Raw genomic sequence first — 27,464 nt, forward strand, 5'->3', positions numbered from 1 at the left:
AAATACAGTATGCAATAGATCACAGGACAGATCTCAAACATCTCAAAGAAATCATCATGAAGAGGACAGCGTTTTAGGTGTTTGGCCAGTACAAAGAAGGGCTTTTGGAAATGGAACAGGCTCATTCCATCTTGCACAATATTACAATATTGCAAATATTCACCAAGTGTGTTCAGAGTCTGTGCCATGTGTCAGTCTGTTCTATAATTCAGGTCGGCTCTGTTTAATGCAGCTTTGCTTCAGACACAGGCCCCACACACTCCTCGTACAGTAGCAGTGGTCACCGTCTGTCAGGGTCTGAGTGAGCGACAGGGGATTTTAAGCAAAACTTGGCCATTTGTCTCACAGCTTATGAGAGTATTAAGCAGAATAAGGGTTTAGGACAGTTGTGTTATGTTCTGACATGACGATATGGGACTCACACTTCGATGGGTCGGGGTGTGACATCACGCAAATCTATGTTTTATTTTTGTTCTTTCAGTTTTGTTGTTTACTTAAAGGGGCTAGATGCAAGTTGGTCATTTTATGCTCACTACTGCCACCTCTGGTCTTATGTGTAACTGCAGTCTCTATATTAAGCTTGTGCATGACGGCACCTTTTTGAGTGACAGTGCAGGATTTTAGAGGCAGTTGTGGTGAACAGGTCTGGGCTCATTCCACACATTAGGACATGGCTGGAACATTTAGGGGGAGGAAAATACTTAATATTAACATTTTTAAACTCTGTATAGTCCCTTTAACGGCCATTGCCCACTCCTGTCACAGTAACGTGGCCTGCTGCAGAGGCAGGGCTTCCCCTTTCCCAGCTGTTCCCCCTATAAAATCCCACATACAGCAAGGTACACTTGCCTGAACTTACCCGTTTGGAGTTAAACACACTAAGTGAACACTGGCTTTAATTACAGACTCGTTTCTATATTTAAGTCTGTTTCAACTCAAAAGCCTTGTGTTGCTTTTCCAAATGTAAGAAGAAAAAAAAAAGCCTCCTGGATCTGTACTAGCCATTTTGAGCCAAACTACAGAGTTGCCAGAAAGTGCACTTCCTTTTCAAAGCCACAGAGTTGGGGAGAAGAGAGCAGCTGCAGGAGTGAGTCACAGGAGGGAAAAATGTGGCGGATACTTGGGATGCCATTGATAGTGTTGCTGAGTAATTAAATAGAAGAAGCCACATCATTAACTCAATGGGTGAAAGACACAAAACAACAGTGAATACAGCTGACAGGAATGTGGATATTAATCATTTCAATTAAATTACAGTCGAAAAGTTTCCCTGTAGTCAATATTTGATAAAAAACGTAATGACACAATTGCAGTATGCACTAATGAAAGCGGTAATTAAACCTTCAGTCTTTGCACAAATTAACTAAAGCCCAATGTACTCAGCCACCGCCGTCCCTGTAGTCTCTTAGGAATATTACGCCTCATTCATGAACATCTCAAAACACTTCTTAAAATACGCACTTAAGAAGGCCCTGTCAGGAAACTGCGCCAGAGTCACAACACGTTCTTAAGTGGGGAAAATCCTTCGCTCCTGTGTTCTGAAGTTGGTGAATGCCAACTTGGAAGTGTGTGTGTGTGAGGACTCATTAGCATAGCATTAGCTGCCTATCTTTCACCATAAAAGGACAAAAAGTGCGCTACAGACAGCCAGAGGATACGAATGACAAAATGTGATTCCTAAATGAATAACTCTTACAAAATGATGTGCATATGACACATTAGACAACATAGTTAACACAATTATATTTAAGATTTTGCTTAAGATTGTACCTAGCTTTCTTTAGTTTGGCCATTTTTTGTGATGTTAATAGTTTCACTTCCATATTTGACACTGACAGGAAGTGACGACAATTTTAAACTGTTGCCGTTCCAACCATGTTATATCAATGGGAAACGAGTCAAACTGCTATGGAACTTTACCTCTTTCTATACAGACGGAATATCGTCATAGAAGGGGGCGTGGACTCGCCGTGGGGGAAAATAGAATCTTCAGGGAAACACAGTTTTTCACACTTTTTAGCCATTTGTGGTGAAATCTAAACTTATTTATTACACAATTATTACACAATGTCAAGTCTAAATCAGGTTTATTCACAGCAGATTGTTCAGTCGAAGCGGAAAAAAACGCAGTCATAGCAAGCGCCAACTAGCGTTAGCATGAGCACGGTGCTAACATGTAGTATTATGTTAGCGTTCTCCGTTATTTATGTATTTATGGGCTGTTGAACCACTTTGCTCCTCTCCATGTCTTTGTATCTTTATTTAGTAGAAAACTATATTCATAATTCAGCATTTGTTAAAGCCGTTTTTGAATAATTAGAGAAAGTTTAGATTTCTCTCCAAATTGTTTTCCCCCTTAACTGTTTTCAAACATGACCATATATGGGCGATTCCAGAGATGCCGTCTCTATCTATGTCACTTCTTGTCAGTAGCTTAAAAATTATAATGCTTCACTGAAAATAAAATGATGATTATGCAACTGATGAACTTGCAACTGATGTTTTCCTTCTAAATTTTCAAAGGCATTAAAAGCTGTCATATGCACTTTAAATATAAGCTGTACATCATGAAAGCTTTTTGTTCTGCCCACACAACAAGGAGCTCACTTGACTTGTAAACACATATTTAATAAAAGGTTAAAGCAGTAATAAAGGTTTTAGCAGTAATAAATTAGTACTTCACTTGCCATTGACAAGACTGCAAGTAGTATTGACTTATTTCTTATAAACAGGCTATCTGTAATTTATTTTTTACATGTTTTCTGGAATTAATTATTACCCTATTATAAACGAATATCTAAGACTTTTTGGGTCGTGTACAGAATTGACTGTGCATAACTTCAAATCATAACAACGCCGCCCAAGAAGTGACTTCCTGTTTCTATACAGCACACCAAAACAAAAGCACACAGCTCGTCTCATTGATTAGTTCAGCAGGTACCTTCAACATTACAAGAATATAATTAAATACACACATTTTAAGTGTTTTGTCTGTTAATAGTTAGGCAGAAAGAAAGCTGAACCAATGAACTGCTGAACTAATTAATAAAATGGTGCTTTTATTTTGGCGTGCTGGATCAAAACAGGAAGTCACTTCTTGAGCGGCGTTGTTATGATTTGAAGTTATGCAGTCAAATTGGAGACTTGCCAGGAAGGTTTTTGTGTATGCCAAAAACCTTCCGAAGAAAGCGTTCAGAACAAATTTGTGCACAACATGTCGTGAATGAGGCTCAATGTGTTTTTGCCTACATTGCAATACCCATACATTTGCTATAATGTATTTGCAGATTCAGATTCATTTTTTTTTAATTATTCATTATCATCAGTTTAAAAAAAAACAAGACAGAGACAGGGTGAGCAGTTCAGTCACCCCTGGAGGGGCTACGACTCCTTGGCTGACCTGGGGACACTGAGAGGAACTGGAGGAAGAGCTGGAATAGGGATACTGTTCCTTCCATGACTCACACTAATAAACTGGAAGAATATGGCATTTGCAGCCTGAATGACATGGCAAAGAAACGTATTAAACATTTCGCGCATGTAGTTAAAAGAGTACACCTTGTCGAATGCTACCTTGTCGCTGAAACGGATTACACGCGTTGCCAGATAGTAGCTGTGCAAATACATAATCTCAACGGGAGTTGAATTATCTGCCATAGTGACTGCGGTCTGAGTAATCGTTGTTCACACAACACTGTGGTTTGTGACACATCAGTGTAGTCCAACATAAGCAAGATGACTCCTACTTCTTGCACTAAAATTACTGGAAGTAAGCTATAGATAACTACCAGTGTGAGAATGAGCACATTACTCGGTAAATTCCTTAATGGCAGACAGGCAGGAAGGTATGGAGTTGTTTTTTTCCCCCAATCTTTCAATCTTTTCCCTCCCAAATCAGATAAGTTAAGCAAAGGCCTGTCACGATTACTTCAAAACTTAAAAAGGTGATATATTGACACAGGAAACTATAGCGATAAACGATATTACTGAGGACTACTCAATGGCACTGAAACAAACTGAAAAAAGGAAGTCTCAGTACTCTAAAAGTCCTTGTTAACGTATCTTTAATGGCACACAATATGTAATAAAAATGAAGCGCAATGAAACACAATGTACAAAATACTTCATAAAATAGGATAAAGAAATCAGGAAAATGACCAAAAATGAGTCGACATAATTATTATTGTGACAGGCCTAGTATGTTTGTTCACACTTAAATCAGTGCTAATTCCAATAGCTCAGGTATTAGAAACATTATTTCACCTAACCCTACCCTTCAATACTATGAGACTCTTTCATTGTGTTGCTAATTGTTGCTTTACGTTTGACCTATTGCCAAAATCGACACTTGCTTTATGTGCAAGCAGCAAACTTCAAGCACCCAAACAGGTTTTCACACAACAATAAAGGGCTAGACCAGTAATAATGGCTTTGGTTTTGTATTGTATGGAGCTTGCAAAGCTTCTCAAAGCGTCACTTCTGGTGTTGAGCTACTAATAAACTGACAGATGGAAATATGGCTGCCAATGCCAATGTGTTGCTTTGATTCAGTCGTCAGGAAGCTTGAAAAAAGGCCTTTGTGAGACAGACAACACACTTTCCTTTTAGGGCCTATTGAGCGATTCAACAGAGAAGGTTAAACTTTTCCCATCTGCAATTTTCCGTGGAGTTTATTTTTCGGAGAGGGGCCAGATGTTTGACACACTTATCAGCGGTGACCCCGGTCCTGAAAGAGTTAAGGTGCGTGTGCTGAAGGCACAGCCGGCCTCCCCTCAGCTCCACTTAAGGCCTGTGTTTATTTGTTCACCCGGGCCCCGGCGCACATTGAGTCATCAGGCGCCCGGTGTGCTGTAACTCCTCTGGCCTTAGATGGTCGTATCCCAGGAGAGATGGAGGAATGCGGTCTAGACATAACACTTGCAGACACTTTCAAATGGCTCGGATCGAGATTCAGGCACAATTTGGGGAGCAGTGAAAGCAGGAGTTCAGTGCGTTTTGTTGAAACTCATCACAGCGTGCCATTATTTAGGTACTGTAATGTTTACGAAAAGCAACAAAATGTCTCATCTCAGTTCTGCAAATCCTCTATTTTGGTCTTCAACAAGTTAAACATTGTGATTATTGTCACACTCTGGCAGTTCCTGTTCTAAAAGAGGCCTACAGTATGACAAACAATTGCGGTTTTCAATTACATCAAAACGGTCACTTTGTTATAAAGTATAACCATGCTTTCAAGCTTTCATTATTTTTCCCTCCCACAGTCTGGAAGCACTTGCTGTACCACTACAAACAAACAGCTTTTGAATAAGAAGGCAACAAATGGCAAAATACACTCAAATGAAGAAACTAAAAATCATGCAGTCAAAGATAAGTATTTCCTTAGCACCTGACAACAAAGGATACCGTAGACAAGCTTTTTCTTGAAATGCCGCGCTTGAGTTACCCAAGCAAAAATTGTTTTTGTTATCAAGGAATACACCAACATCTTTGCTCCTAAAATGTATTTTTCTTTGTCTTTTGTTGAGCTGCAAAGCATACCCTGCCAGCTTCGTAAATGGTTGTGCATTAGGCACTCAAAGCGCTTTACATCGAGTGCTCACAGACACTGGAGGCAAGGTGAGTGAAGTGCCTTTTCCAAGGACAAAATGAAGGGAGGAACCTGCAGGATTCGAACTGTCAATCCTCTCGTTACAAGACAAGCCTCTGAACTATCGCCGCCGCCGTTCATCTAAGTAAGCAACAGTCGAACACAGAACCAAATAACCACCGGATATTTTCCTGACTATAAGCCGCTTCTTTTTTCACACACTTCAATCAATCAATCAATCAATCAATCAATCAATCAATCAATCAATCAATCAATCAATCAATCAATCAATCAATCAATCAATCAATCAAGCAATCAAGCAAGCAAGCAAAACTTTATTTAAAAAGCGCTTTTCAAACAAGGTTGCAACACAAAGTACTTTACAGATTAAAAGCAGTTCCCGCCCACCCAACCACCCACTTTGATGAGCCTATACAACAACGGGGCTAATTTATAGATTTTTATAGTCAAACTGAATATTGTTTCATGTTATCAATAACAATGCCGTGTCCTAAAACATGTGTCTATTTCTGAAAGAACTCTGACGTGAGAAGGACGCAATAACAGCTCCAAATCCAAACATGAAGTTGTAGCTCGTGGAGAACATAGACATTATTAATAGTAGACTCCTTCAGCTCACTCCTCCTCATTAATGATAATGACATTTATTCAAGGGGGAGTCCATGATGGATTTACAGCCTCCTCCAACCCTGCTTCTACCGAGCATGTTCCTAAAAAGGGAAAAAGGGCGGGATCTTCACTGTAGACTCGGCCCCTTGCGGTGCGTGTAGTTTGGTCGTAACCGTGCCTTTAGCGCTGATGCTAACGCACTGTCAATCAAAGTTAGGCCCTCATTAATAAACAAGAATCACAGGAGCAATATATAGCTGTAGAAAGTTTAACATTATTGGAAGCCAGATGAAATAGTTGTTTAAAACATGTTTGAAAAATCAATGCTTTCTAGCGCAAAACTAGCTTTTTCTGCCCCCCCTAGATGGAGGTACAGCAGCAATGGCGGCCCCTTGCATGGTGGTCACAAAACGGTTCTACCCGCGGCCATTGGTGGAGACGATAAAGAGCTCACGCGGTTCCTTTCCGACGTACCACACTCATTTTGCTCAAAAACTGGGACAGGTGGCAAACCCTCCAGCTCTGTCCGTGGTGTTTCCAGCAAACCGTGCCCTCCCGCAGCTGAAACGTGGCTTTAGGAGCAAAATAAATGGCATCAATTCTCTCACCCCTGAAATATTATGGACTAAATTCATCAAAAGTCAGCCTCGAGTGATTCACCACAGACCCAGCTCTGCCACACTCAGAGCAGAGTCAAACACTGGGAAACTGAACACACATGGGTTTAAAGAATAATCTAATCAAATGTATTAGCTAAAGTTCTTAACACTCAATACAAGTAAATGTTCCTCTAGGCCACCGTTCTCTTCGAATATTTTTGACCACACATGGACAGAAAAGTCCTACAACATGGACAGCTGCGGTGTGTGGCTTGTATTCAGGAGCGCTCAACAGTCTGAACATTATGGCACTTATAAAATTACTGGTCCTCCTCGGAAATTTACACGCCCTAGAAACGGTTTTCACTACCCAGCTCAAGTAATAATTTATGTTTCCCCACAGAGTCCCGCCCGGAGGCATGTGGTTTGTCACCCCATACTCCCAACACCTTAAGGTTTACCTAAATTTGCTGGCCGTCAACTTCGACATACCTCCATGCTCTGAACACCTGACACCTGTGTGGGACTTTGTAAAAGACGTGAGGCAGACCCGACCACAGCTGCTCTTTGCCTCTGGGTAACACTTAGAGCTTTCATATTTCGCTCCGGAAATCACCTAAAGTTATAATTACGTCTCACGTGATGGTTACCTTAAGAGCCTCGATGACCAGATCGCGGGCCTCCAGCTCTCCCTCCAGGACGCTGAACAGCATCAGCAGCTCCGGCTTGCTCAGTCTCTCCATGTTCAGTTTGGACTGTAAAGGAAAATCCAAATGTTGATTCATGAATATTGTTAGGCAGGATATGCTCAGCTGTATTGTTTTATCGGACTTCATGCACATCGTACTGATCACAAATCTTCAATCAAACCAGAGATTTGGGTTGGTTTGGGATATGACAAAGCATGATATTGATTTATTGATTCACTGTAGTGGTTTCTATGTTTAATTCAGCTCTATGCTCAAATACAGACACTTTTCGTCCGCTCATTGCTCCTTCGACTGGTGGGTCTTGTCAAGCTCCCGTGAGTGACAGGGGGATTTAAGTAATCCTCGCGAAGCTTTTGCCTCTGAAAGACACTATGAAGACACTAAGTGCCCATGGATCATTATAAATCGAAACTGTGATCTTGGCCAAAGAAAATCGTGACATGAATGAATGAACAACTGCCCATCTTTATTGTCATATTTCAAAAGATCCAGTATCTCAAGGCAGTATTTCCTTGCAGTACAAAAACAATCTGTCACTCTCATAAAGTATATTTTAAACGCAGCAATCGGACTGCTGTATGCCGTCTGCCCAGGGCCAAGAACCTGTCTGTGTGATGATGCAGTTTGGTCTATTGTCAGTCCGCCACTTTGAACTGACTTTTACGTCAAACTTTAACACTGAAGGACACGCTAGGTTTCCATAAAGTTACCACAGACAGAAAACCCTTGTATAACATGCATGATAAAGTCTGACATGATGAATCAGGACGTGCAGTAGGGTTTGTGAAAGTTACGACTTGAAATTCAACTTTCTCGTTTTGTCTGCAACCCCTTTTTTGTTGTAATTTATTTTCTTATACGAATGTAATAGACATTTTGCTAGACAGAAAGACCTGTTCACCACAACTGCCTCTAAAATCCTGCACTGTCGCTAAAAAGGTTACTTTGGGTCCAAAGTGCCGTCATGCACAAGCTTAATATAGAACCTGCAGCTAAGCGTAAGACCTGAGGTGGCAGTAGTGAGTGTAACATGACCAACTTACATCTAGTCCTTTTAATAACAGGATTTAGGCTATAGCTACATTAAAGTTGCACTATGCAACTTTTTATGTGAAAAAAAAAGTTGATATTTGTGTGTATTTGTAGCATTTATAATTATTTAAGGTGCAAAACATTTAAAATCTGGTTTAATGATATTAGTTTGGATACTGCATTTTGATATGTGGCTTATTTGAACAACAATGTGCTGTTTTCAATCAAAATTACATCAAATCAATGTCAGAAATGTAAAACAATATTGTCTGAAAATCATCTTGCGACCCCCACTTCAGTGTACCGTGACCCCCACTTTGGGAACCACTGCTCTAAAACAAAGACACAATGCATCAGTCACAAAAGCTTAGAAATAAAACTAAATATGATCACATGTTAAGGTTTTGTTACTGCAAAAGTCAGCACGGCTCCAGGCATTAAAGCAAAAAAACTATATTTTTTTCATAATAGAAAAGACCAATAGACAATGAATTGTGAGACAATGTGTGCTCACTTCATAGATATTGAGAAATTAAATCTATTCCCAAAGAAAAGCCTTTCTTCTCCAGAAGCGCCCAAATCAAACATCCAGACAGACACCGGATCTCACTCAATAATTCAGCAGCTTTATGTGGATATTTGGGGTTTTACGACTTTACACTGAGCGCTGGGCGGAACAGTTTATCTCTCTTATAGGGAAACCGAGCTAAATATATTTGTACTGGGCATTTTGATGTCAATTAGTCATTAACAAAGGGAGTTCATACACTTTTTGTGGGGTGTGAATGAAATCAACACACTTCGCAACTCAAAATTATATATATTTTTGAGTTGCAAATTGGCAACATGTTTGAATTATTAGCTGGCACGGCCTTGATTTCTGAGTTCACTTTAATCAAGCACAAAGCTTCTCTAAAACCCTCTAGAATCTTATCTCCACAACACACTGCAGCAAATGAGACAAGCCTGTTCCTTCAGTCAGCTGACATGCCCTTCAGGCACCAGAAGATCAGACAACACAGAGAGTCCCTCTTTAGAACTCATCTCAGGCTGGATATGATGCCTGCGTTTTGTATTCCCAGTGCATGTTCGGTGGTAGTTGGTTGCTTTCATTGATGTAATATTCTAGGCTAAATAATGACTCTTTTTTTCTTCATGTATAAGGATCTAGACTTTAGTCTAAACATTCTTTAAAGGCTCTGTACCTCATTCTTGCTGTTGTCACGTGCTGGTGTTTTGTTTCTGCAGCGTGGACACTGGACAGCCACACGCTCAACCAGCGCCTGAGCGGGCGAACAGTGTTTAACAGTGGGATAAATAAAGTTTATAGTTACTTGTAAAAGCTTAAAAGCCTAAATGCAGAAGGTTACATGAGATGAGAAGATGCAGCAAATTTGATGCAGAGGCTTTTGCGCTCATAACATTCTAAAGACCCCATAGTTTAAAATTGAGCTGGAGGCGACTAAAACATCCATGATGGTAACTATGGTAACTGTGGTAACTGGTGAACTGCAGATTTTTTTGGTTAATATCTCAGTCATTACTGGAAAAATCCACATGAAACCAAAACTGTATCAAAGTTCATTGCCTCCTCTGTCAGCACATATGAACTAATGTCCAATTATTTTCTCTGAAAGACGTCCAAAGGACTCTCAGACATGAAAATAATACGCCGGGTTTGAGAATCCAATCAATCCAAAATGAGGAAAAAATGTGTTAATTTTCGTTTTGAAGATTTCTTAAAACAGTTTTTCTCCCATAGAGTTGTATTGGCCCTGCCCTCCACCTGACATCATGACATCATCACATTCTAAATCGTGAACGCCGCCTATTGTTGTTTACATTACCGTGACAGCAGTGCTGCCTGTAGTGGATTACGAAAGTAATTTACTTCCGTAATTAGATTTCTTTTTAAGTAATGGAGTAATGTAACAAGATTACAATTGCAAAACTGGTAATTGGATTCGGATTACTTCACCAAGGTTGGCTGGAAAGACAGGCTTTATTATGAGTTGATCTCATCTATAGCCTATATTGTCATCCAATGCCAGTTCTGTGGGAAACATGTCGTTCTTAACAGCGAAAAAACAAAGTGGAGTAGAGTCAGAGCTATAAAACTAAAGTAACTAGTGATCAGATTACTTTTGAAATAAAGTAATCAAAGAAGTAACTAGCTTACTTTTATGAAGAGTAATAAGTAGTTGGATTACTTTTATGGAGTAATCCCGACAATACTGCTTGACAGTAGCTGCTTCTGTCAGAGTGTCGAAAGAGGCAAAAAAACACATCCGGGTGCCGGATTGGGATGTAAATTGGGAAAGAAAGGAAATTTAGGAACTCAATTTAATCAACTAACAGTTTAAAATTATTGAACACTCTCTTTCATTGTTTATAAATGAAAATATATAGGTAACGGGCCTTTATTTGTATGCTATTTTAGACGGCTGTGATTTAACTCAAACACTTTATCAGCTCCGCAGATATTACAATCTGGCGACGGTGGCGCAGATGGTAGAGCGGGTCATCGCGTGATCGGAAGGTCAGGGGTTCGAATCCCACCTCCTGAAAGTGCACACTGTCGTTGTGTCCTTGGGCAAGACACTTCACCCACATTGCCCCCAGTGTCTGTGTGCATTGGTGTATGAATGAGAGTATGAATGGGTGAGTGGATCCTTGCTGTAAAGAGCTTTGAGTGCCTAATTTAGGTGGAAAAGCGCTATATAAGTTGAGTCCATTTACCATTTTACCATTTACAAGTGAACGTTTGTTTGCACCACAGCCTGTTTTCTTCGATTGTGACTCAAAGTTTGATTTACATATTTATTGAAAGTGGTAACAATCACTTCTGGGTTGTCAGGTCTCAAATAAAATTGAGAGGGCTTTAAAATATGAAAAAATAAACTAGTTCTTAAAGCTGAAATGAACGGCTGAAAAATATTTCTAATTCCCATCCCGATCAAGATGTCTTCTTTTCCCCTGTGCGCCTTCAGTGGCAGTTGGTTGCTTTGTTTTGGAGATGTGATATGGTGGTTCTAACAGCTGTCCTGGGTTGTACTGACATGCCCTGCAGCGTCCACACACTCCCAACACTCGACCGCACTCTGGGCAGGCGAGCGTATGCGGGACCTATCTCTTTGAAATGGGATCAAAGCTACAGGGCTGTTATTACTCCATGCATCCTCGTTCAGACCAGGCAAAACATTGTGTGATGGATGGAGTCATCCCTGGCCTAATAACTGAAATAAAGCCACTTCAAAAAGCTTTCACAGCCAGCGAGGTTATGTTTAAAAACAGTCTTTGTTCACCTGTGTGACAAAATAGAGCTGAAGACTTAGCCAGCAGAAGAGCTCAAAGTTATCGGGTAATTGAGACTCAAATCCAGTTTCTTTTTACACATTCACACAAGAATATCTTTGAAGGGCTTTGTCTCATGTTTCCCTTTTTGTTTGTAGTGGCTATTTTAATATTGGCTCATAAACCCAAGAGCAAAGCAGATTTTTGTTTACTTTATTATCTTAAACCAGTAGGACAGTGGTTCTCAACAAGTTTGGTGTTGGGACCCAATTAGACTTGCAAAATATAATGCAGAATAATGCTGCTTTTTTGGTAACGTTTTTGCAGCTGTTTTTGCTGCTCTATTGTTGTTTCATTGTCACTTTTTTTGTCACTTTTTTGTCGGTCTTTTGTGACTTTTGTTGCTTTTTTATCCTTGTTTTTTTGTTGCTATTTTGACACTTTTGCCTACAACTGCAGTTTGCCTACAGAGCCGACAGGAATGGGGACAACGCAGTCAATCTTGCCCTCCAGTTCATCCTGGAGGATCTGGACTCCCCAGGAACCTACGCGAGGATCCCGTTTGTGGACTTCAGCTCTGCCTTCAACACCATCCTCCCTGGACTGCTACGAGACAAGCTCTACTCCCTCTGCAGGTGGATCACTGACATACTGACGGACCGGAGACAGCTGAGTAAGATGGTCTCGGACACTGAAACTACTAACACTGGAACTCCTCAGGGCTGTGTACTTTCCCCCTCACTCTTCTCCCTGTACATGAACTGCTGCACCTCCAGTCACCAGTCCGTAACACTGATCAAGTTTGCCGACGACACCACCCTCATCGGGCTCATCTTGGACAGTGATGAATCCGCCTACAGGAGAGGGGTGGACCGGCTGGCGTCCTGGTGCACCGTAGGCTTGTGTGTTACTGAGGCTGTGGCTCACGTGGTGTGTAAGCGTGTGCATGTACGGAAGAGTGTAAATAAATGGGAAAAATGGTGCCATTTATACAGCACTTTTCCACCTACATAAGGCACTGAAAGCACTTTACATCAAGGAACCGCTCACCCATACACTCTCCCATTCAGACACCAGCGTCAGATACTGGAGGAAAGGTGGGTGAAGTGTCTTGCCCAAGAACACATCGACCCTCTGGTCACAACCTGCTCAACTATCTGTGCGCACTCACCTGTGGCACAGATGCGAGAGGTCAGCTCTGGGTAGCTTTCATTCTTGTCGACCACGACCATTCATCCATCATTTTCTACCTACTTACCCCTCTGCTTTTCTATAATTGTATCCATCCATCCTACGGCGCTGTGATAGCTCTTTGTTTGAGTCCATGAATGTGCCTAAACGCATCTCTGGATCTCAGCGCATTTGAATCCATAAGCTCCTTGCACGTCACAAATCTACGGAACAAAGAGCCTAGCCTGCCAAGCAAATGCAAGGTGGGTGAAGTAAAGTGTCTTGCCAAAGAACAAAACGGCAGTCTTCATCTGTAGGAGTCAGGATTGAAACCGCCAACCTTCTGGTTATAAGACAAAACAAAGATCATTAAAGGAACAGGCCACCGTTTTTACATAATGGGATTTGTTCTTACCTGAGCTTAGACGAGTTGACGCATACCTGTCTGGTAATTGTGCGTTCGACCAAAACGACCAAAGCTGTTGTTAGCATTTGGCCTCTCCCAATGTATTCCTATGGCTCCAAACGGGAGTGAAGTGGGAAGCTATACCACACTCTTCCACGGGAACGCACACAGACCAGACACATCAACTCGTCTTAGCTCAGGCAAGAACATATCACAGCATGGAAGAACTGTGTGCCCTCAGTCACGCAAAACGACCGAAGATGTTGTTAGCATTTGGCCTATCCCAGCGAATTCCTATAGCTCCAAACGGGTTGAGGTTAGAAGCGACCAAGCTTTTCCACGGGCACGCACACAGACCATCGTCTAAGCTCAGGTAAGAACATATCTCAGTATGGAAAAACGGTGAACTATTCCTTTAACACCTTAGTTCCATGTAAGTGCATGTGAATTTGTGAATTTAGCTTAGTTGTTGAGAATGCCAGATGAGATTAGCTTGCTCTCTTTGCTCTTTTTGTCTAGTTTCAGTTCCAACGGCGGATATTTGAGTGACACGAGTCTCTGCTGGAAGCGCACAATGCGGCTTCAGTCAGATGCAGAAGTGAGAAGCTGAACGTCCGTGTGTATTCTGCTTTCACTTGGCCTCTTGTGAACTGCCCCTTAATCCCTACAGCAGCGTCTAAAGAAGGCCTGCAGTGTGCGCGCTGTTGCCTTTCCCCATGGCCCTCCTGCTCTGTGGCTAAACCGCAGGGCCAATATGCTAATTAAACTCCAGCGACTACCTCCCTCCGTTTTGCTTTACAGGCTCCATTGCTAATTTCACGGGCGGCTGTAATCACTGCTAGGAGGGAGCTTGGATCGTCTGGAAACTACATGCATCTCTTCTCGAAAACAAGGACTTAAAACGCCCCGCACCTGATGATGTCATGAGGTGGTGTTCTTGTTATGAGCATTTCAGTGACTCCACGACGTTACATTATTTTACATTACTCCTGAATAAATCAATACTGTAGTCCCTTTAATCTTTGGTTGTGAGAGCTATAATCAGCAATATGAAGTGTTGCATGAGCGCAATCCACATTTTCCCACGTTTCTTGTGCTTCCGAAAGCTTTGGCCCCCGTAATCTTTTTAGCCCTGTTCGTTTTAAGCTGGCCGACTAAGCGCTTTGTCGTGTCACTCATTAAACACATATAGTAGCCTCACCTACAAAAACATATGCTTCACTCGGGCATGAAAAAAAAAGAGTTGTCGGTTTGTGAGCAGTGGTTTTATGTGCAGCCGCCATAAGGAGCGAGGAGGCCAGCCAGCCCACATCATATCATAAGGGTCATTATAAACACTTATTATGGGTCTGCGGACTGCAGTTTGTAAGTTAGCAGCTCATGGTGAGTCTATGATTGGACTAACAGCCGTGATGTGCATGAGCAACCGAAGCTGTAAGTAATTCACAAGTGTTTTGACAGTGGGGTCGTTTTGGGAAAGGGATAATGTGAATAATCTACAGGCAAATGATTGGGGATAATGATGAAAAAAAAGAACATAAACCAGAATCGGAAAACAATCTCAAATGGTGCAGCAGCTTGACTTTGTATAGGATAAAAATCTGTTAACAATAACAGTGTAATAAACAGTAGGGCTGGGACGATCCACTTTTGTCACGATCCGATACGCATCACGATACTCAGGGGCCGATTGTGATTGTGTTATTATGTACAAAGTAATTATGATTTGTAATATGTTTACCTTAAAGCCACACCGTGTAGAATTTTACCCGATACATAAAATTGAAATGCAAGCATCTATTTTATGACAGATATATTCATAATTGAAAAGTACAAACAAACATTTCTGAAGCTCACCTCTCCTAAGATATGACTATAAACTTTACCAGGAGTAGGTGCGTCTCCAGCTCGTTTCCATGGAGATGTGACAAAAGGCAGTAGTATTTGAGATTTAAACAGGCTAGTTCCTCATCCAAATCCATTTGTTTCTTAACCACTGCAGTAACAGCATTTTCTGTGTTGAGCTGGTCATTAAGGACATGTTTTGTTTTGCAGGCAACAGTATAGTTCAAATTGTTACACAGTGTACCTTTAAAATGTGTAAAAAGGAAACAGTCATGTGTCCAATGTTTAGAAACACAATGCCATTTGACAGTTTTTGCCGTTACTGGAAAACAAAGGAGCACAGGATAAAAATACCTCCAAACACAAGTATTGAGATACATGAAAAAGTATCGATACTTGGTATTGGGATCCAAATCCGATCCGATATTTTGTCCCAGCCCTAATAAACAGTGTACAAAAATATGACCTTTTTTCAGTAACTAAGGAATAAAACATATTACTTTAAACAAAATATGGGAATATATTAGTCATTACATTTAAAGTAACTCGAGTAACAAGAGTGTTTAAATGTATGAACAAAAAAATGCCAAACTCCCCCCAAATAAAATGCAGCAAAATAAATTAAGTTGGACACTGGTGTATAAGATCTGCAGTTACGTGAAGTTAAACAAAACAGGAGAGAATGGGGGAAAGAGAAGGAAAATTAAATCTCTGACTTCACTTTTGCTCAGTGGCTTTATTACTATTTTCTGATTATATTAAGCTAAAAGTAACTCAAAAGTAACTCTTAAGTAGTTTAACTCTGCTACATTTTTGAAACAGTCATATGTAACTCCTAACATAGAATACATTACAATTTTAAAGTAACTTGCCCGACACTGGTAATAAAACACGTGGCTAATAAAGAACATTGTTGCTGAGCTGCTCCTCTTGCACTAATGATTTTCCTTGCGTTAATGATCAGAATGCCTGAGCACTGCTGCAGCACCGTGACCGCAAACTTAAATTGGATTTGCGGGTCAACCTAGTTTGCGCGCAGGCCACAGACGACGTGCTTCCCTTCTCTCGTCGTTTCCGCGTAAAAGCAAGTTTAGCAGTGACACAAACATCAATAAAGCGCAAACCTAAAGGATGCAGTTCGTGGAATCCCCTTTAGCCTCACCCAGCTGTAGCTGCAACTCCGGGACTATAGTGGAAATAAGTGAACCGGCTACTTTTTGTCGATCTGCGTTTGTTTTAACTTTATGTTAGACGTACGCAGCTTTCCACAGTAAATATTTCTATAGTGGTGAACTTTTCTTCCATGCTGCAAACTGTTTGGCCCTGTAACATCGACTTCTTACCCATCTCTTCTCTGTTTTAGTCCCGAACTGCAGACATTACTCTCCGCAAGTGCGTCTTTGTGGCGCTATTACGCACGCTGAGAGGTTCTGATCGGTTTCTTACCTTCATGCGGCCGTCTGAAGTTTGGAGCACTCCGGCATGAACTTTTTCTCCTGTCACAAGATTTGTTTCGGTTGATTTCGGGTCCCAGATCCCGACGCTGGGGAGGACTGCCAAGAAGTTTTTGTCCGGCGGAGGGATTAACCAACGAGCGACGGCGAGTCCCGCGCTGCGACCAATGAACGGCCTCATGTGGGCAGGGGAGTCCCGCCTCTTGAGTTTTAGCTGGATTTCTTTGTTTAGTGTCTCAGCCTCTGCTTCTTCCTCTCGTGGAAGGTCCAGGAGAAATTCAGTGGGAGATCAGCTTGATATATTGCTACTAATTTACCATTGTATAATTCAACTAAAGAGACATGAGTTATTCATTTGGATGCTTAAAAAGTTAGGTTAGATAATGGAAAGAGGAAATGTGATCAGATGTTGAAGTGTTTTTGTTTGTTTTAGTCCATTGCTCCTCAACAGAACATCCTACTAGAGTCGCACAAAAGTTAAATAGAAACGTAAAGCCTTGACTTAAAATAGGAGATGAGACAACCAGCCCAGTGTCCCTAAAAAAGAAATAAAAAGTGCAATAAAATGACTGCATATAGAAGTTTGGGAACAGAAGCCTGCATTCACACACTTTAAAATCTGTTCTGTATGGTCAGATATAGGGCTCTGCTTCGCTCCCACTTTCTGAAACTGTCAATTATAATAATGTATCAGTATGAATGTTGTTGAAACGAAATGTTCAAGGGCCGGACATTTGTGCACTGCATTTCATTACAGCGACCAGCAGAGGGCACTGCTCACATAACCTGAGTCTGCCACAGGAGATGTGTGAAAACCATCGCTTTAAAAGAGATGAACATCATCTGAGTAATAAAGGTCCTTGTTTTAATGCAGCCACGTGCCTCCTCGTGGTCATTAAGGTGTTCACAGAGCCATTCTTCAAAGTGAGTGAGAAAAAGCACCCACACAGTTCATCGTATGGATGGAGGGAACTATTTAGCTCCCAGATCACCAAAGCCAGCCTGAGTGAGCGAATCATTTGGCTTAATAGGAGCCACAGGGCATTCAACCTGTGACTATGGAACGCGTTTAGACTATTAATGATAATTTACTTTGTCTTCTGTGCCAGCGGTGGCCACACGCAGTGCTGGGCAAGTTACTTTCAAACTGTAATATAATTCTATATTCGTAGCTACAGTTTTAAAAATGCAATATGTTTGTATTACATGTTACTGTTTCAAAAATATAGCTGAGTTACACTACTTTGAGTAACTTCGGAGTTACTACTTCCAGAGTAGTAATAACACCACTAGGCAAAAGTGCAGTCAAAGATTTCCTTTTCCTTTGCCGTCCCCGTTCTCTCGTGTTTTGTTTTGACGACATTGACAACACACAACTGCAGATCTTTTACACCAGTGTAACTTGATTTGGTGCTGCGGTTCATTTTGGGGGAGTTTGTCATTTTTTCATTCATACATTTAAATGCACTTTGGGGCGACGGTGGCACATGTGGTAAAGCGGGTCGTCTCGTGATCAGAATGAGTTCGAATCCCAATTCCTCCAAAATGCACACTGTCGTTGTGTCCTTGGGCAAGACACTTCACCCTACTTACCTCCAGTGTCTGTGTACATTGGTGTATGAATGAGAGTGAATGGGTGACTGGTTCCTTACTGTAAAGCGCTTTGGGCCTGATAAAGGTAGAAAAGTGCTCTATAAGCTACCATTTGGCTCATTACTTGAACTGTAAGGACTAGTATAATACCATATTTTGTGTAAGCAATATGTAATATTCCTTAGTTACTGAAAAAAGTACAATATTTTTTAACTTTTGAATAGGTTACCCCCCTCCTGGAACCGCCACCTTAACGTGGTGGAGGGGTTTGAGCACCTGATTTAGCTCTGTTGTCGGGGGCTTGATGCCCCTGGTAGGGTCTCCCGTGGCAAACAGGTCCGAGGTGACGGGTCAGACAAAGAACGGTTCAGAAGCCCCTTATGAGAGGCCTGAGAATCGTGAGGCCGTCCTTCTGTGGACCCACCACCTGCAGGAGGAGCCATAAGGGGCTGGTGCAATGGGATTTGGGCAGCTCCAATAGATGCCCCCACGACCTGACAACGGACCCAACACTGTGTTTAGACTATTAATAGTAACTTCCTTTTGTCTTCTATGCCAGTGGTTCCCAGTCTCTCAGTGATACCCTTAAACAACTTAAACTAATTTAAGGTCATTTATACCTGAAAGTAATGTATAACATGAAATGTTCATTGCTCACGCTTGATCATGTTTCTATCAACAGGTTTAGAACTCTTTGTTAAGAATCCCTCAGGACTAATAGACATTAAATCTTCTTTTAATCGCTTGTCAACCTGAAGAAGTTGCTGGGCCTCAGGATTAGGGGAAAATCATATGGAAAATGAGGGAGGGGCTCATGGGGAACCCTCTTCCTCAGGGCCCCAGCAAGTCTGTCGACGGCCCTGACTGTCACCAAAACCAAGAATTATGAACGCGGCTCTAACAACTGCACTAAAATCGCTTACCACCACTGAGTATGGAGGGAATTAATAATGCACAGAATTGTAAAATGACTTTGAGCATCTGGAACAAGCGCTATATATATCAGATTAATGCATTATGAAGTGAATGTGTAAAGCCACCAATTGATACGACTAATGTTCATGACCCACTCAACAACACTTCCATCTTCGAAGTATAAATTGTCATTTAATAAAACTCTTGCCAATATCCTCAAAGTGATACAGAGGCCCCATGGAAGCAGCAATCTAAAACAGCCTTTCCTTGGACGATAACCAGTCTTCAGATTCTACTGGAAACAAATCTGGAGTTAAATCTAGTGGAGTCAGCAAGTTTGTCTTCTTTTTTTTTTTTAAATCTTTTGTACTTTCTTGCCCCAGTCCTTCTCCTTCACTTTCTGTCTTATCTCCTCGGACGGAAGAGCTGACTGGACCTTTTTCTTCCAGTCGATAGCTCATTTTTCTGAGGTGCCTTGACTTTCTGTGTTCCTGAAGTCGAGCCTAAACAGAACATTGGCATTTCGTAAACGCAGAAATGGAAAAAGAACACTTTGACCCATGAAATAAGCTAAAGAAATCTTCTCGCAAAGGTTATGGTAAACTCAAATCAAGTCTGTGCTGCAGCAGTCACAGAGGTCAATCAAATGTCTGAAAAGTTTCTTTGTGCAATACTGCGATAAAATGTACAGTCGGTGTCACTGAAAAGACTTGGAAATCTGGTGCAACTATGCAGTAATATTACACACAAAAAGCTGCTCAAAAAGCTCCTCAAACTCCAATAGTCTTTTCCAGCTCTCGACATTGTATCCTGGGGCAAGACACTTCCCCCACAATTGCTAAATTGGTTCAGTTTGTACAACTCTGTCAAAATACAAATCGACTCACTGTCCCTTTGGCGCTGGTTGTGGGATGGACAAACAAATCATGTCATGACCCAAATAAGGATATTTTCTTCCAACACACGAAACACTTAGAATCTGCTTTTACAAAAATGTGAAATGGACCTACTTTTTGTATTGGGTCTCATGCATGTAAACACGCCACGTCAGATACACTGCAAAAAGTGAATATCAAGCATTGGCTTAAATGACTGGAATTGAGGAAATGTTTCTTGTTTTGAGCGGTTTTCACTCATTTAGACACTTTTCCTGATCAGACCAAGTTTACTTTGCTTGTTTGTGGACATTTCAGACCAGTTCTAAGGTAAATCTCGCTTGAAATAAGAAAGTAAGATTGCCAATGAGATAAGACCAATTTTCTTACCCCATTGGCAAAGAAAATTACCTGAAATAAGGACGAAATGTATTGAAACGAGTCGGAAACATCTCAGAACAAGTGAAATAATCTAGGACAAATGCCTAAGAACTTCTCAACTAGTCAAAACAACTACAATTTGGATTATTATGCTCAAATTGAGATGTTTATCTGATCTAGTTATTTACTTTTTGCAGTGTAGTAGCCTTGGTCTGATTTCTACACTGCAAAAAGTAATTAACAAGATCAGTATTAAGTAGTCTAAATGAGTGAAAACCGCTCAAAACAGGATACATTTCCTCAATTCAAGTCATTTAAGCCAATGCTTGATATTCAGTTTTTGTAGTGTACCCATTATCCCACACTGGCTCTCTCAAACACATTCTCTCATTCATTCATCCTGGCCTATTGTACATGTTTTTAGTCATTGGGGAAACCGGAGCATCCAGAGGAAACCTTTGCAGACACGGGGAGAACATGCAGTACAAACTCCACACTGAGTAATACATTTTCCTTGACTTGCCGATATTTATGCACGTGTGGTCCCACATTTGTAGGAGAGAGCAGGGCTATTTGTCACCCTTTTTCTCTAGAGTTTGTCAGCAGAAGATCCCACAACAGCCAGACCTGCATTAAATGAAAGCTTGGACCCTAGACTTGAAGGAGACCTCGCTCTCTTTGTTCTATCATATTGCGATAAATAGTTATTAACCGTCAAACACAACAAAATCGACTGTGACAATGTGCCCCATATGCGAGGCAAGTTGTCACAATGTGTGGGGTTGGTTGTCACTATTGTTTTTATTGGAGTTTTAGATGGAGTTTTAGATCTTTTTAGATTTTTGAGATAAAAAGATTAAAGGGGGTATTATGCAAGATGGACTTTTTCAAGCTTTACATCATGTTATTATGTCATTCCCTCATTAAAAACATGCCTGAAGTGTTGCCTTGGCACATTCACGTATTTTTGAGTAATCTGTAAAAACTCTGATGGCAGCCATTTTAGGGATAGGTTTGCCTGACTCCTCCTAGGAACGCCCCCACCTCCTGGAGACGCCTCCGAGCTTTCGTCACCAGCCGAGTAACCAACCACTGCCCCTCAGCAGAACCCCCTCCCCACTGATGCCACAGACAGCGTGTGGAGGGGGCTTGTCTGAAAGGGTCAGAGGTTCTTAAAGAGACAGAGGCCTATTTCAAGACATTCGCTACAGCCATTTTGAGAAAGCAGTTTTATACAAGGCAGTTATTTTAATTTACTGCATTTAAAGACCAACAGAAGGTTCGTCATTATTGTAGTGTGATATAGACTGGTGCTATGTGAATGAAAAAAAGCATAATACCCCCACTTTAATTAGATTAAAACAGTCGAAATGCAATGCCAGATGTTTTAATAACACGTATTTTAAACTAACTGTTGCAAAATGCTGGCGGTGTAAAATGTACAAATTCACTAAAATTACCCAGTCTCTATAAAAGCTAATGCTAAAATAAAGTGATCATAAAACCATATTAGACACAAAAGAAAACGGTTTCCCACCATTCATACCCCATGTGACAAATGACCCCTCAGTTTTTGTGACAAATAACCCCCCCGAGTGTCCACTTTACAAAGCATGTTAGCTCTAAAACGGCTCAAATCGAAGCTAGCATCTGTGTCTTTCAAATCAGTGTCTTTTGTTTAAGAGACTATACGGAGTTTAAAAATGTTAAGTATTCTCCTCCCCCTACATGTTCCAGCCATGTCCTAATGTGTAGACTGAGCCCAGACGTATTCACCACAACTGCCTCTAAAATCCTGCACTGTCACTCAAAAAGTTGTTACTTTGGGTCCGAAGTGCCGTCATGCACGAGCTTAATATAGAAGGTGCAGTTACAAGTATGACCTGAGGTGGCAGTAGTGAGTATAAAATTACCAACTTGCATCTAGTCTCTTTAAGGCATTAACAAAAAGGAAAGCCCTCATTAACATTAAAGTTTGGGAAAAGGCATGAATTCAAATGTGTCCTGTCCTCATGTCTTCAGTCCAAATGAGAGAATTATAATTGGAAGAGAAGAGAAATACCATCCATCCATCCATTTTCTTCCGCTTTATCCGGGGCCGGGTCGCGGGCGCAGCAGTCTCAGCAGAGATGCCCAAACTTCCCGATCCACACACACCTCCTCCAGCTGTTCTGGGGGGACCCCGAGGCGACACCAGGCCAGCTCGGAGACATAGTCCCACCACCGTGTCCTGGGTCTTCCACGAGGCCTTGTCCCACTAGGACATGCCTGGAATACCTCCCGTGGGAGGCGACCAGAAGGCATCCGGAACAGATGCCCGAGCCACCTCAAGAGAAATACCAATACACATATTATATATCAGTACCAGCGTACAGCAATATGACAAATAACCCCGCGTGACAAATAGCCCCGGTCTCCCCTACTCAAAAACACGCTCGTTTATAAACTGTACGTAAACACTACATTCAAAGGAAACATCTGCTCTCCCATGATTCTAATGCATGGCTTTTCTGCTCTTTAAGTGAAAGCATTATGTTCACATCTGGCTCCAGCACAGTAGGCAGTAGTTACGGGGGGGAACACAGCCCTGTGATTTGAGACGGCACTGACAGAAAGCCCCGAAAAAGCCCCGTCTATGGCTGGAAGCTGACTACAATCCAACCTAATCTGTATTCGTTATCTTCGTCTGTTGCCTGGCACAATTTCTGCGGGGGGGCTTTAGCTATTCATCAACTGCTTCGTAACTGTCACTTGTTTCCGATTTTTAGTTTGGCGGATGCATTCATGAGAGCCAAGATGCCATCCTCTCATGCCCTCAGTAATGCGCCCCGTCTGCCTGCCTATATACCTGATTGCAAAAGTGGAACCGTACAAAAATAAATATGTTGATTTGTTGTGCATCGCCTGACCTTGGTTCATTGCTGATTATTCATTTGCATAACATGTCCTTAGGCACAGATCATGCGATGGCAGCTGAATGCAAAATTTGGAGGTGTTGCAAATGCCCCCAAGGTAAGCATCTCAGTGGTTTAAACAAGACAGTTTTATCACAGAAACTGCAGATTGGCAAAAGAGAAGGTTTTCATATTGGACTAGCAGTGGAACATAATTGTGCATATAAGGTAAAAAAAACAAGTTGATTGCATAAATTGTACTTTTGGGTGCCATGCCCATCCTTTAAAAACAAGATTGATGCTGTTCTGGGGCTTCAGTGAGGGACGACGGCTCCTGTGCCCATCAACCCCTGATACCTGAAGACAGAATGTAGTGATAAGCTCTTCATGGACATTAGGGTGCATCATATGCCCCATATTTTTTTAAACTTCAATGGATCATTTTTTCCCTAGTCTAGCTTTTTTATATATATATAAAAAAGAAAATGTATGGCAAAGTTTGGTGAAGTTTGAAGTACATTTAGGTGGTCCACCATTCAAATCAATGTTTTGTCAAAATATCGAAAATTTGCAATTTAGCGCATATTTCCAGGCCCGAGGTATCAGACCCGGCCTGGACCTGTTAGGACTGGAGGTCTTAGCCCTGGAGGTAAAAGCTTATAGCACCTGGTATTCTCAGGCGGTCTCCAATCCAAGCACTAACCAGGCCTGACCCTGCTTAGCTTCCGAGATCCAAAAATGGTCTGGATTGTTGGCGCTCAATGTGTTAACAGTCAAAATGTGCTGAATCGAACAGCCCTGTAATAACAGTTTGTGAATACAAAATATTTTGTAAAAACTCACAAACTTCACAAACAACTTGAATAAACAAGCAAAGAATAGTCATTTAATCAAATTCAAAACCATTGTAAAATATGAAATAAGTAAAGAGATCAACAGCACAAAACATTCAGCTAAATGAATATCGCATATGCTTCATAATGCAGATCTTGCTTATTGACGTGGACCCCCTAAACAATGTTGGAATTAGACAAAAATTGGTAGAAATTCTTTTTATGACCAAAGGAATGTTTTAAAACTGGGGACATCATCATTGGTTGACATTGGGGCGTTTGATGCACCCTAATGGACATGCTCCACCGTATCTGTCCGAGCTTCTGTCCATCCCCCGCCCCTGCAGAGCCGGGTCCAGGCTGTGGGGCGATCGGGCCTAAACTGTGGATTTCGCTCCAGGGTCGAGCTGCGAGTCATTACTGACCTGCCACTGTTCAAGTCCAGAATAAAGACTCTTATTTAGACAGGCCTTCCATGACGCCTCATATTTAGTATTGCTGGTGTTTGTATTTTTCACATCGTTTCATGTTGATGGTGGAAAGCATTTTGGTTTGGACCCTGCAAATTGTGGAAAGTGCTTATAAAGGACAGTGTGAGGAAAGTTAGGAATGAGTTTGGACACAACAAACAATTAAATTTACTTGCTCCCGCTTTCATTGTCTGTAAGCGCACCAAAAGATTAAAAATAAATCATGTATAAGGGCCTTTAAGATAACAACCGTATATATCAAAATTTCAGCTTGTGAGGTAAATGAATTGAGCAGGGGACAGACCTCTCCAGTCCCAAAGTATGGCTTTTAATCAGTCACAGAAGTACTGATGTAAAACAGACAATCATTTTCTAACTGGATCTCCTCAGGTTTCCTCGGCTTCCCCTTCCCCTTAAAACGTATACCATATAATCCCCTTTGGCCCGGACTGTCCTGAGAAGAAATTCACTGTTAAATTATTAAAGAATAAAAAGACACACGGTGTGGAGCCACAGTAGCAGCAGTAGTTAGAACAGTAGTAGTAGCTGTAGTATTTGCAGTAATCGCAGTTGTTGTTGCTGAAGTAGTAATAGTAGTAGTAGTAGTTGTAGTAGCTATAGTTGTAGTAGTAGGCTAAAAGTAGTAGTTATAGTTATAATAATAATAATAATGCATTGGTTTTATATAGCGCTTTTCTGGACACTCAAAGACGCTTTACATTGCATTATTCGTTCACTCCATACCTGGTGGTGGTAAGCTACTATTGTAGCCACAGCTGTCCTGGGGTAGACTGACGGAAGCGAGGCAACCAGTCTGCGCCATCGGCCCCTCCGACCACCACCAACCACTCACTCTCTCACTACATTCGCTAGGCTTCCTGGTGTTACTAAACGGTCTCCCATCCAAGTACCGACCAGGCCCTTCCCTGCTTAGCTTCCCAGGTCTGACGGGATTGGGCATCGCAAAGGCAGTATGACTACAAGTTATAGTTGTAGTAGTAATAATAATAATAATTATAATAATAATGCCTTTCACTTGTATTGCGCTTTACAAGCCTGTATTACCAAGTTTCTCAAAGTCATTATTCTTTCATTCCATACTTGGTGGTGGCAAGCTAGTGTTGTAGCCATAGCTGCCCTGGGGTCGACTGACTGAAGCGACGCAACCAGTCTGTACCATCGGCCCCTCCGACTACAACCAACCACTCACTCATGCACATTCACCCCAGGCTTCCCCGTGTTCCCAAACGGTCTCCCATCCAAGAACCGACCAAGCCCTTCCCTGCTTAGCTTCCAAGGTCTGACGGGATTGGGCAGAGCAAAGGCAGTATGGGCTATCTATTATAGAAAACGCTATCTCAATGGCCGCCGCCTGGGCGCCGCCATGTTTATTTCCCATACCGACTTTGAAGCTAAGCAGGGACGGGCCTGGTTAGGACTGGGATGGGAGACCGTTTGGGAACCTGGCGACAGTAGTGAGTGTGTGCGTGGTTGGTGGTGGGGGCTGATGTGCGCAGTGGACTGAATGAGTACTGCAACAAATTGTACACCGACGAGCGTCTGGAAAAGCGCTATATAAGACTTGCCATGTTCATTTCCCAAAAATCCGCGGGCGGCCCCACGTCACCGTCCCACCGGCCGCGGGCATTGGTCACGGGTCCATATGGACCGCGGTGCTGCTGTCCGAGGACAACCCGCCGTCACTACAACGCGAGTGCACGAGATCTGACTGCCGTGCGTGTGTGTGTGTATGTGTGCGTGCGCGCATCCTAACAGGGCGATGTGTGTCATCGTCACTCACCCTAAACTGCAGCTGCAGACGCTCCGCAGGTACAGGTACATCCTCCAAAACACATCTACGCATCTTTGTTTAAGTCTCTCCTGCAGTGACCGAGGCTGTGGTTCATTACAGATCCAGTGCTGTCATGTCAGAAGCTCAGACACATGCGTAAGATCCAATCCTGGTCATATTCCGTCTCCAAAGTTTTGTCTCCGAAAAAAAGTACACGCAGAAACACGAGCTTCAAATGAAACGCGCTGCTCCGAGAGCTTCAGCCTCCGTGTGCGGAAAGCGAAAGTGAAACCACTTAACGAGCGCATGGCCTGCACTGTTGCTTTTTTTTTTTTATTTATGTCTTTTTTTTACTTTGCTGCTGTACCATTTCTTCTCTATTTCTTCTTTACATTCTATAAATCGGCTTTGAAAGCATTGCCAATTGTATTATAAGGATATAAATACTGTCTAATAACAAACAACTTCTTATTTTTTAGATTGCTCCAAACCACGGGTCCTGCACCGTGAACCGAACCGTTAGAGCTGAACCGCTAATATTTCTCCATAAATATTCCACTGTTTCTTGATTTCTATTCCCTGAGTTTTGCAACATATTGTCGATGTAGTTTATAAGAAAGGAGTACGGGTGCAAACACTCCAATTGCAGTTTGTTTTAAATTATTTTTAGCATTCATTATTTTAAACATTTGGAGTGGCCATAGTTTTAGGAATGGGTTGGGAACCACTAGTCTGCTTACTGCGGGTCTACAGCTGTACTGAGTGACGGGTTATAGGGACTATACTGGACATTTCTTTGTAATAACTCATAATCTCTGAATATCAAATGTGGAGACTAGCGAGGCCCGGCCAAAGGCCGGGTCTCAGCTAGTAAATATATATGGTAGTTGTAGAAGTAATAGTAAATGCTGTGGTAGTTGTAGAAATAGTAGCTAGTATAGTGTTAGTAGCAGTCAATGTAATAGTAGTAGTACTTAATAATAA

The 27,464-nt window shown here is 41.8% G+C and overlaps 1 protein-coding gene and 1 long non-coding RNA gene across 2 annotated transcripts in view; one reads left to right on the forward strand and one right to left on the reverse strand.

The window, feature by feature from the left end:
- The window catches only part of LOC306980052 (CTTNBP2 N-terminal-like protein), a 28,819-nt gene extending 12,000 nt beyond the window's left edge, over positions 1–16,819 (reverse strand). Inside the window, exons 1-2 of the mRNA XM_079579279.1 lie at positions 16,720–16,819; positions 7,467–7,571 (exon numbers count right to left, since the gene is read on the reverse strand). Of these exons, the coding sequence (XP_079435405.1) occupies positions 7,467–7,571; positions 16,720–16,725 (111 nt within the window). The 5' untranslated portion in view covers positions 16,726–16,819. The remainder of the gene's footprint in view (positions 1–7,466; positions 7,572–16,719) is intronic.
- LOC306980135 overlaps positions 1–27,464 on the forward strand; it is an 857,770-nt gene that overhangs the window by 120,002 nt on the left and 710,304 nt on the right. The gene's annotated exons all lie outside the window — the stretch shown is intronic.

Source organism: Gobius niger, assembly GCF_951799975.1.
Source record: "Gobius niger genome assembly, chromosome: 20".
Taxonomy (NCBI): domain Eukaryota; kingdom Metazoa; phylum Chordata; class Actinopteri; order Gobiiformes; family Gobiidae; genus Gobius; species Gobius niger.